An 18,832-nucleotide genomic window follows, 5' to 3' on the forward strand; every position below is an offset into this window, starting at 1 on the left:
GAGCAGACCCCCCCCCCCCCCCCCCCCGCTGTTTGTTTACCTAACTTAGACCACGATGCACTGCAAAAAACATCAAGCTGAACAACTATTTTATTCTTATTTCTAGCTATAGTATCTTAATTATCTTGTTTTGAGTATAATTTGATTGAGAATTTATTTCAACACAAAATAAATGATGAACAATTAAAAACAACAATAAATACAAGACAACAACACAAAAAGAAACAACAACAAGACTCAACTCTTATTTGTGTTCAAAAGGAGTCAAAGCTTATTAAATCCCTTCTCCCTGTTCATTTACTATATTCAGTTATATAACAACAATAATATTTATATATATGTATGTATAACACAATGTAGTGTATAAACTTATTATTAACATTATTAACATACATAACTTGTTGTTAACTTACACATACCTTTTATTTTTCATACTGACCATAGCTTTATGTGCTTATTTAATTATCTTATCGTGTAAAGACTTGTTTTTAGGATTGACATTGTGAGCTTTTTCATGCTTTTCAATCTATTCAACTGTTGAATATGGTGAGTTTTTACCTAAAATATTGGCTCCAGTTGAGAGTTTTAGTTGCATGTAGTTTAAATGTTATTTTAACATTTTCTACCACCAGTATCTACCCACAGATACTGAAATGAGGGGGAAAAAAACATGCTTGTTTCAAGTATTTCTGGCTTATTTTAATGTTACTACAATTACCATAATTGCTCAAAATAAGAATATTTTGATTTATTTTACGACATCATTGTTTTTCCAGTTTCTAGATATTTTTACTGATTTAAAGAATTCTTACAAAGAAACATTTACTTACTGCACTGGCAGATAATTTGACTTGTTTCCAGCATGTTTTTGCTAAATTCTAGTTATTTATTTATTTCTTGTTTTTTGTCAGTTGGTGTGTAAAATATTTGACTCAAAGCCAGTGGTGGGATGAATCTTGTGTGGCAGAAAAGATTGATAGAATAATCCTGAGATTGAGAAGCTGCTGGACATATATATATTTATTTATTTTTTTAAAATGGTAAGCAAGCAAAAATATGCCTTCTGGTTGATAAACAGATGTTTAACGTGCCTTTGATCACAAGAATGTGTCACCACAGAGAGCAAAATATAAACAGATATTATACTTTGGAATTTAAAAACATGCTGTTTCTTGGTGTAAAATCATAAACCAGGTTACCATGGCAATTAAAACCTTTAAAGTAAACAAGCAAATAAATAAATATATGACTGTAATCTTCAGGTTAGTAATTAATTCATACAAAAACACAGCATGTTATGCAAATATCAGTTATGTTGATTATTGATTCATCTGCAGATTATTTTCTGAGTCTATTCATTGTTTGGTCTATTACAGCCGTTTGTTTATGATTTATTTTCCATGCAACATTAGTGTAGAGCCAAAGCAATTTGCATTCTTCGATTGTAAAAATGTGTCACTTATATTAAAACATATATATTTTTTAACTTTTTGGTCAACTTAAATTTGCATCATAGCTTACAAAGTCTACGACACCTTAACCCTCTGAAGTCCAGCAGGTTTTGGTTCAGATTAGTCAACTTCCTCTGCATTAATTTCTGTCTGTTAATCATCTTCCAGTCTGTCCTTACATCACATGCATGGCTCCTTTTTCTCCACACAAACTTGGCTATCAGTCATATTTTTCATTTTATTTTAATTAACAAAGTATAAAGCTGCCAGGAACCCAAAATACAAACAAAAGACACAGGTTTCTATGGAAATGCACCTTTCTTTTTTTCTTTTTAATCATTTATACACACAAAAACTCAGCTATTTTTGTTGTTGTCATTATATTTGTCCAAACAAATGAACCTTTAGTTGTTCCAGACATTAAAATGAATAATAAACTGAAGAAAACAAGGAAGTCTAATAATATTTTCCATGACTGTATTCTTACTCTGGCTAATGTTAACATGCTGTAGTCAGCTACAGTATGTTAGCTTTGATTTGAAGTGAATGACCTTTGACCCTCACCTGCTAATCAGTTAGCCTAATTACACCTCTAAACAGACAGGTGGCTAATGCTAATGTTGCTAACTAGCTATTAGGAAACATCTCGTGACAAGATTACCCCAATGAATCCTAAAATATAAGTTTTAACACTCAGTGCCTTCTGACTTTTATTTTATTTTAACTCTTATCAGATATTTCTGTTGTTATCATTATATTTATCCAAACTAATAAACCAAAATGAAAGAAACAAGGTGGTCTAATATTTTTTTCTATGACTGTATATTAGATTTCAAACTAACACTCTCCATATAATAATATGATGGTAAAATATAAGATAAAATGGTCCCAAAGACACTCTATAAACCCTGTAGTTCTATATTATGAGACTCATAATAATATTTCTATTAAAGGCAACATTCATTTCTATTAATATGAAATAAATGAGATGGCAGGAGGACCAAACAGGAGGACTTCCTGCTCTCTAAATGTTCAGGATGCTCAGAGTTTAATTTAAGAGCTGATATCTAGACATTTAACATCGTTTTATTCATAATGATTTTGGTTATTATCAATAAAACCATGTTAAATGTCTAGATATCAGCTCTTAAATTTAACATTTAACATGGTTTTATTCATGATAACCAAAATCATTATCAATTGTGTCTTTTTATTGGTCATTTTATGTCTTTTTTGTTCATTTTGTGTCTTTTTATTGGGTAATTTTAAATTAAACTCTTACCAGATATTTTTGTTGTTATCATTATATTTGTCTAAACTAATGAACCAAAATGGAGGAAACAAGGTGGTCTAATATTTTTTTTCCATGACTCAAACGAAAACTCTCCATATAATAATATGATGGTAAAATATAAGATAAAATAGTCCCAAAGACTCTCTATAAACCCTGTAGTTCTATATCATGAGACTCATAATAATATTTCTATTAAAGGCAACATTAATTACTATTAATATGTAGTAAATGAGGTGGCAGGAGGACCAAACAGGACTTCCTGCTCTCTAAATGTTCAGGATGTTCAGCTGTGTAAAAGAACTTCAGACTCTAGAGGTCTCCATCCTTCACCATCCCTCCTCCTCCTCCTCCTCCTCCTCCTCCTCTCTGGCATTTTGTGCAGCGGAGGAGGGAAGGAGCAGAGTGTTGAGGAGGAGACAGAGGGACCTGAGACAACACGTCCCACGCCACAGCAGCAGACAGCCGCGGAACTTTGATTTGACGCCAAGTGTCGCGGAGGAGACCATGACGGAGAAACACGCTGCTCCTGCTGCTCCTCCTGCTCCTCCTGCTCCTGCTAGGGAGGCTTAGACATGTCGGGCGTGTGCACCATATGATGTCCTTGGACTCTTCTGTGCTCCGTGAAGATTTATTCTCTGATTTGCTCCGTGTGTCTGATGGTGACGGACTGTGAGCGCATTGTTTCCAGCTCCGTTTGCTTTATGGGATTTCCAGCCGTGATGTCTGCAATATTCCGCTCTTTGTTTCTGGGTAAGTCACTTCGCTTTGCTTTGAAACATCATTCATTCATTTATATCCAATGATAAAAAGCAGCGGAGCGTGTTTGTGTGACGCTGCGTGCTCTGCGTCTGTCCTGCTTATTATATTTATGCTGGTTTATTAAATATATGTTGATTCTTTAACACGTCCTGGACACATAGCGATGCTCTCAGCCTCGGTTTGGGAATGATGTCAGAATGGATTTATTCTTTATTTTACAATCCGCATATGTTTAAATTCATATTTACGCACATTTGAAGAATAATGGAAAGTCAACCTCGGTTTTCTAAAACCTTTGGCTGCTCTACTTGGAGAGGGAAAAAAAAGAAAGGGGATAAAAGTTCACCTGACCCCTCCCTTTAAATCCTCCGTCCACATCTACTGATCATCTGCTGGCTCCCATTCTTCATAAAAAGGCTTCTGCACATGGATAAAAGGCATTTTTTGCACCATTTTTTCCACAAAATCTATATTTCTGAATGCACATATAGAAGCCACTAAGGGTGGATATTTTCCATATGCTGCTTTGTTTCTGTTTGGCCCTATTTTAAATATCTGGAATGTGTTTTTGAGTATGAAAAGATGTTTAGATGTTGAAAGCGTTGATTGAAAATGTTTTTTATGATCATAAGTGAAGCTTCCTTTGTGTTATCTGAACACTAATACAGCTGGTTTTACTACTATACTACAGTATTACTACTATACTACAGTATTGCTCCTATACTATAGTATTACTCCTATACTACAGTATTACTACTATATTACAGTAATGAGCTGAGGGTCTGTGAGGATCAGAGCTAACAGACGGTTGTTTAATTCCACTGACTGGAAGTTAGCGTAGCACTGAGATCCAGGGTGTAAAAATAAAAAAATACTTCCAGTAAGAGTTTCACACTGCTGTCTCACAGCTGTGTCATCACCTGCAGGAATCTCCCCCAGCTGGGTGTAAACTGGGGGGAAACCAGTTCCTCCAGAAGGGGAGCTGTCAGTGTGTAGAGAAGATGAATTAGAGAAAGTTCTGAGTTGGAGTGAGAGCTTTGGGACGTGGTCATAATGCAGCGGGAGCTGGCAGCTCTTCTTCTCTGGTTCTCTTCCAGAAGTCGTGCTCCAGTCTGGAGGAGCTCGCTGCTCGTGTTGTTGCAGTCTGGACGCAAACCACAAACAATCACTTCTCTTTTTGCATTTTACTTTTGCTGTTACAGCTGCTGTCTTATGTGTTCCTGCAGATAGAAGAGAGTCTTTATTGTCATTGCACAATAGCATAAAAAAATACCTTAGCACAACTAAAATGAGGCACAGCTCTCCTGTCAAAAAAAAAAGGATGAATATTAAATAAATAACCAACCAAGGCATGCACCTATCAAACAAAAAAAAAAAAAAAAAAAGGACATCACACAAATCACAGAAGTAAGGGACTGTAAACAGACACATTGTAAAGGAAAAATAGAGAAAAAGCTTATTGCACATGTTCTACAGTAAAAATAAAGCCTTTTGCACATGTCACACATGAATGTACATGAATGTTAAATGATGTGGTTAAAACAACACAAGTGTGTCAACTGTTTCTGTTTAACAGAGCTGTTGTAGAAACTGTGAAGGCCTGAGCAGATTTTGTTATCTCCCATTATTATTACTATTATTATTATTATTATTCAGTTAGTTAACATATTGCAGAGAGTTCCCTGGCCCTGGCCCAGGGCATTCTGGGAAAGGCTCCAGTCCCCCTGTGACCCTGAAGGAGATAAAGAAGATATTACAGGCTGGTTGTTGAGGCTCTCACTGCTCCACCAGTGACTCCACGGAGTGTTTAGTGGTGACGGTTTATCTAAAGAGCTGAGTCAGCAGTGGACGCAGCAAACCAGCACGTTTACTGGTTTCACTCAGCAGCTGGCGGTGGTACACTGTAAAAAAGGTGTTTAAAAACCAGATAAAACAGTAAATCTGAGGGAAATGATCTTTGATCAGATAATTTACCTTGACAAGATTTATTAAATTAAGATTATTGAATCTAGAAATAAGCATGTTGAACACTTAAAATAAGAAATTAACTCTTAAAACCAGATAAATGATCTAAAACTTCTAAATCTAAAGTGTTTTTTTTTGTCTTGGTAAGAACCAAATAATCATCAGGTCACTCTACTCGGGCCAGTTCATCACTGCTGGCAGCTTTAATTTGTGTCTCTTTTGTACATTTTTTGTCTTTTTTGGTCATTTTGTGACCAAAAGAAGATGTAAAAAGACGTAAAATGACCAAAAAAGAAACAAAAGATGATCTTGTTTTAAGAGTTAATTTCATCATTGTGTCTTCATAGTGGTTCATTTTTACATATACTTTTGATATGTGTCTTTTTTGGTCAATTTGTGTCTTTTTTAGTCATTTTTATATCTATAGTCATGGAAACATTCTTGATAATAACCAAAAATGATTATCAATAAAACCATGTTAAAAGTCTAGATATCAGCTCTTAAATTAAACTCTTATCAGCTATTTTTGTTGTTATCATTATATTTGTCCAAACAAATGACATTAAAATGAACAAGAAACCTTGTTTTAAGAGTTAATTTCTTATTTTAAGTGTTCAACATGCTTATTTCTAGATTTAATCATCTTAATTTAAAAAATATTGTCAATATATAAATATATATGGATATAAATTATCTGTCCATGCAGCAAGATCATTTCCCTCAGATTTACTGTTTTATCTGTTTTTTTTACAGTGTATTGTTCTGGACTTTCATCATGACAATATCATTTTCAGCTGCACAAATTGTTTCATATAGTCATATCTGGTGACATGACAGAGGAAGGAGAAATGCCTCACCATGGCAACAACAAGACATTTAATACTCTTGGCACAGGCTGATGGTTATTTTAAGAAAAGTGCACCATTATTATTTTCATTAGGGAATAAATGGCTGGTTTAATGTTTGCCAGCGAAGAATTAGTTATGTTTTTATCATCTTCAGTCGGAGCTGCAGTTCAGATCATCTACATCTGTAGCTACAATCATTATATACACACTGTAAAAAGGTGTTTAAAAACCAGATCAAACAGTAAATCTGAGGGAAATGATCTTGCTGCATGGACAGATAATTTACCTTGACGAGATTTATTAAATTAAGATTATTAAATCTAGAAATAAGCATGTTGAAAACTTAAAATAAGAAAATAACTAGACATTTAACATGGTTTTATTGAGAATGATTTTGGTTATTATCAAGAATGTTTCCATGACTGTAGATGTGAAAATGACAAAAAAAGACACAAAATGACCAAAAGTAGATGTAAAAATTAAGTATAAAGGCACAATAATAAATTAACTCTTAAAACCAGATAAATTAAAGCTGCCAGCAGTGATGGACTGGCCCGAGCAGAGTGACCTGATGATTATTTGGTTCTTACCAAGATAAAAAAAAAAAACCTTTAGATTTAGAAGTTAGATCATTTATCTTGTTTTAAGAGTTAATTTATTATTTTAAGTGTTCAACATGCTTATTTCTAGATTTAATAAGGTTAATTAAATTATCTGTCCATGCAGTAAGATCATTTCCCTCAGATTTACTGTTTCATCTGGTTTTTAAACACCTTTTTACAGTGTAGAGGATCCTGGTTCATGTGTCTCTCGTGCAAGAACAAAATATCTTCCATCAGCCCAAAGAGCATTTATTTCTCCCTGTTCAGGCTCTGCTTGGCCACACTGGAGGACATGTTCCTAAAGTTATAGCCTGTATTAATTCCAGATCAACACGGAGGCCAAGTAAAGAGGAAGTGGCTGTTTTATTATAAAAGAATCAATAGTCATTAATAGGGGCTCATCTCCTTTTTATTTGGCTGTGGCCTCACAAGTCCTGAGACATCCTTAATTTAATATCTGCTGCAGATGTAATATCCACTGTTCACATTACAGATAAGTAGCACAATTAATTGCCACAGAGAGTTTGGTGGCTTCCTGTGACTCGGAGTAAGAAGAGGAAGAAGGTCAGACGGAGGAAGGGGGTGAAGGAGACGCTGATGGATCGGCTCTCTGTCTCTGAGCCACGATTAAATGATTCTCAATGAGGGAATGTGAAAATGACTGTCCGAGCAGTAATAACACAGTGTAAGTCACCTGACAGAATGTAATTGGAAAGAATGAGCAGCTTTTATGTCAGATCCAAACCTGAGCACCTTCTCCTGGTGTTAAACCTGCAACGTGACAAGAAATCTGTTTGATTTACGGTAAAATATGGGTTCACTTTAACGTAAAAATGACAGTGAGTGGGTTTTCTGCTGTAAGTTTAAATGTAAATATCATCAAAAACTGTAATTCAGGCTCCGTTTACATGATGAAGGTCTGAACAGAAGACTAAAGTGACGTCTCGTCTTCACTTTTTATTCCGCGTTTAGACGAGTGTTTTCAGGAGGAAATTCTGTTTTATTACTCTTTAATTTAAGGAAGTTTAATGTGAACCAGGTTCTTATTTCAGAGATGCAATCGGTGAGGGAGGGCGAGGGTTTAGTGGTGAGGTCGAGCTGGGTGTCATCAGCATAGTGGTGGAAGTGAATGTTAAATTTGCAGAAGATTTTGCTGAGGGGAAGGAGGTAGATGATGAAGAGGAGGGAACCCAGGACAGAGCCCTGGGGCACACCTGAGGTGACAGAGGAAGGGATGGATTTAAGCGACTTGAGTTGAACAAAGTGAGTGTTGCCAGAGAAGTAGGGTGTGACGAGCTAAGGCTCCGTTTCCATGATGACAAAGTGGCGTCTCGTCTTCACTTTTTATTCCTCCTTTAGACGAGTGTTTCCAGAAGGAAATCTGCTGCATACGGTGATCTAAAGTGTGTGAATGTGATTGGGTATGCAGCCAGGCGGCATCACTTAAAGCCATAAGAGCATCTTTGGGCATGTGGAAGTTTTCATCAGCTACTCCTTCCACAAAGTTCTCCACCATCACTAGATCTCCCAGGTCTCGTCCAAAGCCGTCTGGCTCCTCCCACCAATTGGTGCATCCAAAATGTGATGGAGGTAATTCCAGATCCTTCTCTGTTCACTAATACTATCTGTACATATCCTGTACATTTGGTGGAAAGACTCCTGTAAGTTTATTAGAGCTGCCAGAGCAGCTTGAAGGTCCCACCATGGTAATAATCCACATGTTTCTTTATTTCCTGTACTGGAGCATGGATGTGATGAAAAAGACACAAAATTATGACAAAAGACACAAATTATGACAAAAAAGACAAAATGACAAAAAGGACACAAATTATGACAAAAAGGGCACAAAATTATGACAAAAGACACAAATTATGACAAAAAAGAAACAAATGATGAGGTAAAGGTGTACGTGACGTGAGCAGATCTGAGCAGAGTTTTCACTTCAGATAAAATATTTTGTCATTTTTACCCGCATTGCCTCGTGCAAACGGAGTCTGAGTTTAAGGTGAAACTGCTTTATTCTGAGTTTCTCCTGGTTTTAACCATCTCATCCACTTGTTTTTGGGAGTAGATCTGTGGTAAAAACCTCCTGAGTGATTGAAACTAAAGGATTCTTGATGTCTGCAGCATGGCTCTGTCTCCTTATTGTTTGGACCCTAGCGGCTGCAGATTATTACATAGTGTTTAACATGAGTGTGTGTTGATGTTTGTGTGTCTACAAACATACATGTGTATAAGAATGAGCCGATAAGAGCAGCATGCTGCTGGTGTTGATGTAGATAAAGAGAGCAGAAACTCTGTCCTGTTCTATATTTAGCAGTGTGCCGAGAGCAGAGGATCTCTGGATGTGAAGATGACAGGAGCCTCCTGAGCCAGAGGTTATCAAGTGACATCTTGATGTGTTTGAGCCTGAATCACACTCCCACACACACACACACACACACACACACACACAGCCAGACTTGTGACATTCCTAGCGACCCGGAGACGTTTGGATATTTAGCGTGTAGTTCCCATACATTAAGGTTCCTTCTGATCTTTATTATGATTCTGCAGCGTTATCGTGCAGATTCCTCTACAGTTATAGTTATAGTTTCTACATTCTCAGGCTGGATGGTGTTTGTTTTCTGAGAGCATGTGATGAATTTAACAGCTCCGCTTTGTGGGATTCAAACATGCTGGATGTTTAAAGCATGTGTCAGTCAGGTGTGGAGCCTCTCACAGCCACTAAACCTCAGAGTAGAAGCCTTTAAATGCCTTTAACTGGCTGCCACAGTTCATTTACGTGACGGAAGTCATGCAGACGTATCAACACGTTCAGCATATGAACACACACAGACAATTACAATACACTGTAACAACCAACTGACAAAAAATAAGAAATAGATCACTAGAATTAAGCAAATACATGCTGGAAACAAGTCAAATTAAATACATTTTTCTTTGTAAGAATTCTTTATACAAGTAAAACATATCTAGACACTGGAAAACCAATGATGTCTTGAAATAAGACCAAATATATTTATTTTGAGCAATTGTGGCTTGAATCGCTGAACTGTAGAGACATTAAAATAAGCCAGAAATACTTGCAACGAGCACGTTTTGAACCAATATTTTAGGTAAAAACTCACCATATTCAACAGTTGAATAGCTTGAAAAGCATAAAAAGCTCACAATGTCAATCCTAAAAACAAGTCTTTAAACAATAAGATAATTACATAAGCACAAAATAATAATCCTAATAATTAAATAAGCACATAAAGCTATGGTCAGTAGGTAAATTATACTCAACAAAAACAAGATAATCAAGATATTATTGATGGATAGAAAAAAAATACTTGTTAAGCTTCATGTTTTTGCAGTGTACATACACTGCAAAAACATGAGGCTTAACAAGATAAAAAAAAACTTTAGATTTAGAAGTGTTAGATCATTTATCTGGTTTTAAGAGTTAATTTCTTATTCTAAGTGTTCAACATGCTTATTTCTAGATTTCATAATCTTAATTTAATAAATCTTGTCACGGTAAATTATCTGTCCATGCAGCAGGATCATTTCCCTCAGATTTACTGTTTTATCTGGTTTTTAAACACCTTTTTTTTGCAGTTTTAACATTCAAGCCGACCTATAAGAGGTACAGAACCAAACATGCAGCTGTTAAAGGAAGAAACGAGAATATGTATCGGTGCATTGCTCCACATAGTTAAATGACTTCTCTTCCACCTACAATGTCAATGATTCAACATGCAGAACAAAGTGTAAACAGATTTCCGTGGAGAGGATTTCATTACACGAGGCAGAAGTGTTAAATGTGAACGTCTCAGCAAGGACAGACAGACAGAGCTGTGGAATAGAAACCTGCAGCAGCAGCAGGTGACTGAAGATGCCTCCAGAGCATCTCAGAGGTCCAGCCGTCCTCTCAACAGTTGACCCGGATCATTAACAAACACTGATTTGCCTCCCAAGCACTTTCCCTCCCGGTGGTCTGACACCATGCTGCCTGAATAACAAAGCTCCTCTCTCTACCTGAGGATCCTTCATCTCTCATTGATTTTACTGCTTTTAGTCAGACCTTTTCTCTGCTGTTGCAGCTGCTGGATGCCACCAGTGTTGGTAGGTGAGAGAGTAGCTTATTTCCCTGTACTGGAGCATGGATGTGACAAAAAAGACACAAAATTATGACAAAAGACACAAATTATGACAAAAAAGACACAGATTATGACATAAAGGACACAAATTATGACAAAAAAGACACAAAATTATGACAAAAAAGACACAAATTATGACAAAATAGACACAAATTAAACAAAAAGGACACAAATTATGACAAAAAAGACACAAATGTTGACAAAAAGGACACAAATTATGACAAAAAAGACATAAAATTATGACAAAAAAGACACAAATTATGACAAAATAGACAAAATTATGACAAGAAGGACACAAATTAAACAAAAAGGACACTAATTATGACAAAAAATACAAGATTATGACAAAAAAGACAACATTTTGACAAAAGACAAATTATGACAAAAAGGACACAAATTATGACAAAAAAGACACAAATTCGGACAAAAGACACAAATGATGAGGTAAAGGCGCACGCGACGTGAGCAGATGTGAGCAGAGTTTTCCCTTCAGATCAAGTGTTTTGTCGTTTTTACGTTGAGGCGTATCATTAACAAACAGTGATTCCCTCTGTACCGCTGGTCTGGGCCTCTGAATGCTTCTTGAATAACAAAGCTCCTCTCTCTGAGGATCCTTCATCTCTCATTGATTTTACTGCTTTTAGTCAGACCTTTTCTCTGCTGTCTGTCTGTCTGTCTGTCTGTCTGCCTGCCTGGATGAGTGTTGGTAGGTGAGTGTAGCTGCTTTGTACTGTAAGTGCTTTTCTTCCTGCTACTTGAAGGTCTCGGCAGGTTGATTTTTATAGCAGACAAAGAAGAAATAAAGGTCACGCTGTTGGAAACAACGCAGGCTTTATGGAATTCATACGCTGTCTCTACAGTATTTCTCTGTTTGACAGTTTCTTTATATTTTCCCTGGCGTGTTTTTCTGCCACGCCCAGAATATCTCCTGGTAAAACACAAGACTCAGAGCTGGTCTGTGTCATGGTTCTGACCTATAAACCCTCCCCCCTTTTTCATCCTTCACTGGGAAAATGAGTGCCAGATTATTGTGGAACGTATGAACAGGAACTGCCTATTTGACTTTAGTGCTAATCTTTGACAGATGTTGGGAGGAGAGGCTCACATTCACTTTAACTGGAGCCACATGAACACTAGCAGGACGTTAGACTGGTGTTCTGCTCTACAGCAGACCTCAAAGACAGAACACAGACAACAACAGGACAACATGACATCATTCTAGTGATCAAGATGTTTGGTGAGGAGCATTGGATTATAGCTGGAGGAATAAAAACATAAAGGTTATAGTTTGTAATTTTGGCAGATATGAGCTCTTATCTGACTCTTGCTGGGAGTTGGAACAATGTCGCTGTTTCTGACTAAACAAACAACATGTAACGTGTTTTTATTCATTAGTGAGTTTAGAGGCTCATTCAAGGACCGTGGTAGATTTGAACCCTGCAAGGCTCGTTTTTTTTCCCCTGTTTTCAGTCTTTATGCTCAGTTAAGGTTGTAGCTGCTGGTTGTAGCTTCATATTCAGCCTAGAAAGAAACGGAGGGAGCAAAGTTCTGGTTTTGCAACAATCAAGACGTGATTATCTGTCTGTCTTATCGGGTCATATATTTAGTTGGTGTGTATTCTTACATTATCTCAATTGTTAGGGTTAGAAAAAAAGTTGCAGATTTAAGAGAAAAAAGTGGGGGAAAAAGCAACTTTTTTTCTTATAGATTCACCACTTTAATCTAGTAAATTTATTTCTCAAAATATTACCCCCCTCCTCCGGGTCCGTATGTTTTTTTTTTTTTACACATTCTGGCTGTATGTAAAATCTTCCAATATTCTCTAGGGTTGAAATATGGAATTTGCACGTATTTCAATGAGTGTCCTGTTAAGGGTTAAGGAGACCTCTGCTAATAGTTCGGCCTTGATTTGCCATATAAAAATTAAACATTTTGAAAAAAGTAAAAGTCTTGTAATATCCTCCATTAACACTTATTTGGGTTAAAATTTTCAATTTCCAAGTATTTCCACGAGTCCCTATAAAGAGCTACCTCTACCAGTGTGAACTGAGACTGTTCGCGGTTTAGATCTGTTAACGAGGGTCAGCGGTCGGTCAGGGGAAAAATTTTGATCTGATCAGCAAAAAAATAGCATGTAGCCATAATGAGACATAAGGGCTAATTCTGATCCCGTCCGTCTTATCAGGTCAACACAAGACAACAATGTCAATAATAATGATCCCTGGAACAACCTTCACCTCCTGGATCTCTAACAGCTGACCTCAGCAGGAACAGATCCAGTTAACGTGTCTTTAACGTGGTTAACTGTTCATCATTCATGCCTTAAAGCATCAGGAATGTATGTTTAGTATATTTAGTGAAATGCAAATACAAAAGTGTCTTTAAATTCCTTTAGCAGTTTTAAACTAGCTTGGCTCCATATTGTGTTCCTTTCCTTAAAAACAATTTCTTTTACAAATAAAAATACCATAATTAACGCTGAACAAGTTTACATATTTTCTAATTCAATATGGCTCCAACATGCATAGAGTGCACATCAGTTATAACTAATATCAAGTGATGCAAGAGGCAGAAACATGCATGAAGCTGGTAAATAAAGTCAGTATCCTGTTAGAGCTCAGTTAGTCAGTGAGATGTTGCTTTGGCCTCTTGTTCTCTCTAATCTCTACATTCGTGGTTATTTCCTCCAAACGGAGGACGCTTTCTGCCTTATTAGCAGTTTGAGAGTCAATGGAGCAAGTGCTATTACAGCTTTGTATTTTCTTAGAGAACGTGAAGTGATTTTTGCTGCTTGTGTGCATAAATATTTGAATCCAGGTCTATGATTGTTTAATGTAAGCAGCAGCAGCGAGCAGATCAAAGCGTGAACAAAACGTTGAGATAAACGCTGATGCTGTCGGCGAGGTGGAGCACGGGATCGCCTCCCATTGATCCGCCTCGCTAACGCTCCAGCCTCACATTCATTCTCTGCAGATATCGACAAAGCTGGAAATCAGATTCCATCTCTGAGCGGCCTAGAGCTCTTTAGCTGTGAGAGCAAAGGTGATCAAAATGCAAACATCTTACAAAAAATACCATTTAAAATGATTTGTTTATCAGTGAGAGGAGAGATTCTATCGGCTCCCAGCCGTGCTGTGGTGCTTTCAAGTGCTTTCTGCTTTAGTGGGAACTGGCAGTGCAGAATAAAGCTGGCATGCTTGTCTTCTCTAAGCAGAACATGCTTTTGATCTGTGTTCTGTGTCTCTGAACCAGGTATATATCTCTGTTTTTGCTGCAGCTGCGCGCTCCAACTGTGCAGGAAAATAAACAGCTCAAAAACCAAAATCCCTATTGCTGAGATGTCTTTCACTTTCAAGCAGCTTAGCATAGCGCTTACATCAATGACACAAAAGGGAAGAAGCAAAGTCTTGATAAAACATTTACAGCCAATGAGCAACAGAGAGGTGACATGTTACAGTAGAGAGTCTCAAAGATCATCAGATTTAACTCTACCGAGTCTGACTCTTTCCATCCTGCCTGTATTCACCACTTAAAACATGTTTAAATACCATGTTGGTATATTTTTTCACCTATATGACCTGATAATTGATTTTTTATTGTGACTTACTGGATCAACATTTAGAACCAAAAAGAAACAAAGAAAAACCAACATAAATGTGATCTTGTGATTGTGTGTGATCCTGTCATCAACTCTGGTTTTTATTGGGACTCCATTTGATTTGGCTCTTGTGAGTTTAGCCCAACAATTTTTGTCATTTTGTGTCTCTTTTGGTCATTTTGTGTCTTTTTTTTTAGTAATTTTGTATATTTTTTGGTCATTTTGGGTCTTTTTTTGGTCATTTTGTGTCTTTTTTAGTAATTTCGTGTCTTTTTGGGTCATTTTGTGTCTTTTTTTGTCATTTTGTGCCTTTTTTAGTCATTTTGTGTCTTTTTAAGTCCTTTAGTCCAACATAAAATGTGATTTTGAATCTTTTTTGTACTTTCAAAACACCATCAATGAATGCTCAATAGAGATTTTAAATGTTTCAAATGTGACCAAAGGTGTCAAATCTAACATCTAAGAGGGTTCCATCCAGTTCTATCATTTTATACTAAATCCATTTGAGTTTGTCTCCAGTTTTACTTGGTATATCATCATCAAACTGAAACTGGCCTCATGGAGTTTACAGCCAGAACTTTAGAGGTAAATTTACAGTAGGGCTCCACGCTGCTTTGTTTTCTAGTCTGGATGGAGTCAACAAGTCTGGATTATTTGGAGCTTTTGGACTCCACAGGGTTAAGTCAAGATGATATGAAATCATTGAAACCTTTGGTGTTTTAACTGCTGGACTAGCATTTACTTGACATTTCCTGAGTGTCACAGCCCAGTAAACTGTCCGCCAATAATTGATCATTTCTTACTGGTTGCTTAGCGTTTAAATTGGTCATGGGGTGCACCTGTCAGACCCCAACCAGGGCAGAGTCTCATCTCACACTGTGTTTATTGATTATCATGTCCAAATATCAACTTGGACATTCAAACAGCGTCATGCTGCTGCGATGAGAACCAAGCAGGAGAATGCAGCTCACAGCCAGACTCAGACTGCAGGGCATCTTCCACATTAATCATGAAGCAAAGGATTCCTCATGCAGACAGAAAGAGTTCTGAAATGTGCATTTATTTTATTTATTCCAGTGTGGTGCAGATGCACAAAAACATCGACGTTCCTTCCACTCCACATGGCACTCAGCTGTAATTCCCTCCAATTGATTGCATAATGAATAAAAGCACCAAACAACAGCAACCCAGGCATGTTTCTCTCTTTTTTTTTCTTCCCTCGATCTTTTCCTGCTTTTCCAATTGGGAGCAGAGTGAATGAACAGGAGCAAATGTTCCACGTCGCTCTATTTAGACGCCTGCTGTTCCTTTCAATTTGAAGCAGTTTATTAGCCCAGAAGCAGGACACTCCATTAGGTGTTTTGAACCCGCATGGCTCCATTGTCTCACTCCATTTCCTCTTTTGCTTGCCAGCCTTCCCTAAAGCGTTAGTGGCTTTAATCAGCAGAGGCCCTTCTGCCCTTTAAACATTTATCTTCAGCCGCTTTTGCTCGTCAGCGAGCAGCCTGGAAAGACTTAAAGATGGATGGTGTTTGGAAGGGAGGGAATTCACTGGTCATTGATTAGACTGGTGGAAGACAAAGTGATCACCTGAACAGGACCTGGAAACCATCTGGAGGAGCCTCTCCACTCTTAGAGCTGATAGGACTCAGTCTGTCTGATCTAGATCTATACTGTGAGAGAAAAGCTTTTGTTTTTTAGGATGGAGACTAAGGCCCCGTTTACATCAGGCAGCTAGTGGGTAAAAATGTCAAAATATCTTATCAGAAGTGTCTTTCGTTTAGACGGTGACGTGTTTTTGGGGCTTAAAAAGGGTAAAATGTGCCTCCAGCCTCCAGAGTGTAAAACTTAGATCCTCTCCTCCGTAGCATGTCCGTCTACACTGACAAGACACAAAACTCTGATCTGATCTGCTCACGTCACGTACGCCTTTACTTCACATCCATGTTCCAGTACAGGAAATAAAGAAACATGGGGATTATTTCCATGGTGGGACCTTCAAGCTGCTCTGGCAGCTCTAATAAACTTACAGGAGTCTTTCCACCAAATGTACAGGATATGTACAGATAGTATTAGTGAACAGAGAAGGATCTGGAATTACCTCCATCACATTTTGGATGCAGCAATTGGTGGGAGGAGCCAGACGGCTTTGGAGGAGACCTGGGAGATCTAGTGGATGGTGGAGAACTTTGTGGAAGGAGTAGTAATGGACAAAAAAAGACACAAAATGACAAAAAAGACACAAATTGACCACAAAAAGACACAAACTGACAAAACAGACAAATTGACGAAAAAAGATGCAAAATAACCACAAAAAAGACACAAGACAACCAAAAATTACAAAAAATTACACAAAATGGCCAAAGACAAAATTTGACCACAAAATGTTCGAAAGAAGACCAAAAGAAGACCACAAAAAGACGCAAAATAACCAAAAAAAGACACAAAATGACCAAAAAAAGTGACGTTGAGACGCCACTTTAGGTCTTCTGTTCAGACCGTCACCATGGAAACGGAGCCTTAGATCTAAACTGAGAGCCAGAGAGAAAAGGATTTGTTTTTTTTTAGGATGGAGACTAAAAAATCGATTGTGCAGTAACTAGTAGGCTTAATCTATTTATTGACTGTAACAAAACTTTGGAAATGACCTTTAAATCTGTAAGATATGCAATCTGCTGATTAATTCTTTACAAGGAGGAAATCGCTGGTCATCAAATCCTCACCTCATGTAAATGCCATTTACTGTAAAATGCAATAATTTAGTCCCAGTTCTGAGTTGCCAGTGGATGTTGTGTGATGGATGGTTTAATTATCCAACCACAATGCCGGCCATTTGGTCTTTCATAGCGCAGCAAAAACACTGTAAGCTGAATATCATTGATCAATTACCAGGTTGTCCTCAGATTAAGTGTGTAAAGTGGCTGATTGCACCACAGCTCTGCCTCAGTGTTTCATATTAAAGAGCCTCCATCAGGCCCAAAGGTTAAGAAGTTTGTTTCTGCAGTAGATAATGTGGCTCTGTGGTCAGAGGACAGTTTATATTTGCTGTGCTGAAGAGGCTTTTTCCCTCCCTCGTCCTCCCCCTCCTCTCTTTCCTCTCTTTCCCGGCAAAGTGGTGGAGAACAGATGGCACCACCACCTTTGTTTTTTCCGACTCGTTAGACTTGACTTGTTGATGAAATGGAGCCTTTACGCTGTACTGCCCATGCAGATGTGTAGCTTTATATTTTTTAATGTAGCCTCAGTCAGAATGTTCCCAGCACTAAGGGAAGAATAATCCACAGCCTGGAGTCTCTGCAGCTACATGTTGGTTTATTTCTTACCAGGCTCTATGTTCTGTTCAGACTGCCAGATTGATTCAAGTCAGCAAATAGAAAGAAAATAAACACATGGAATGCAAATTTGATTCTAACCACTTTTGGAGTTGGTTTGAAATGTGATTTCAATCAGATTTCTGCAGATGCGTCTCAGTCTGGACGCCCAAATTGGATTCAACAATTCACCACAGAGCCTGCCAAACTTTCCCCATGATGCATTGCTAATTTGGCAACCGATCTATCATGATCAAATGTTCCCAGGGGAGCGTGTCTATGTTCTTCTTTGTATGAGACCGGGGAACATAGGACCCTTTTCCCCCGTTTTTCCCAAAAAGGGTCCTATGTTCCCCAGTCTGTTACTTTTTCCACCATTACTGCCAAATTCCATGACAAATAGGCCTAACCCTAACCCTATGTAGGCCTACGGGCTGTTTGACGTGCATACGTAAACCCTAACCCTAACCACTGTCCACTCCTCCAGGAACAGCAGCGATGCAGCATTAGCATGGCGCTTGATAGGAGTTTTAAGTTAACTAGCTAGCTGGCTAGTTAGCCAGCTGGCTAGTTAGCTAGCTAGTGTGCTCATTTATTTTACACTGGTTACAGAAAATAAGGTGAACAAAGTTGTCATGCATCTCCCGATTGCAATGTAGTTTCATATGCTGTGCACTGCAAATGATTTGTTTCTTACCAAGATAAAAAAATATATAATTTATCTGGTTTTAAGAATTTCTTATTTTAAGTGTTCAACATGCTTATTTCTAGATTTAACAATCTCAATTTAATAAATCTTGTCAAGGTAAATTATCTGTCCATGCAGCAAGATCATTTCCCTCAGATTTACTGTTTT

General features: G+C 37.6%; 1 protein-coding gene across 1 annotated transcript in view; it reads left to right on the forward strand.

The window, feature by feature from the left end:
* Nucleotides 1-3,109: 3,109 nt before the first annotated feature.
* Nucleotides 3,110-18,832, forward strand: part of clmpb (CXADR like membrane protein b) — a 118,322-nt gene continuing 102,599 nt past the window's right edge. The window contains exon 1 of the mRNA XM_059330818.1: nucleotides 3,110-3,495. Coding sequence (XP_059186801.1) covers nucleotides 3,402-3,495 — 94 coding nt within the window. The 5' untranslated portion in view covers nucleotides 3,110-3,401. The remainder of the gene's footprint in view (nucleotides 3,496-18,832) is intronic.

This window comes from Centropristis striata, chromosome 4 (assembly GCF_030273125.1).
Source record: "Centropristis striata isolate RG_2023a ecotype Rhode Island chromosome 4, C.striata_1.0, whole genome shotgun sequence".
Lineage (NCBI taxonomy): Eukaryota > Metazoa > Chordata > Actinopteri > Perciformes > Serranidae > Centropristis > Centropristis striata.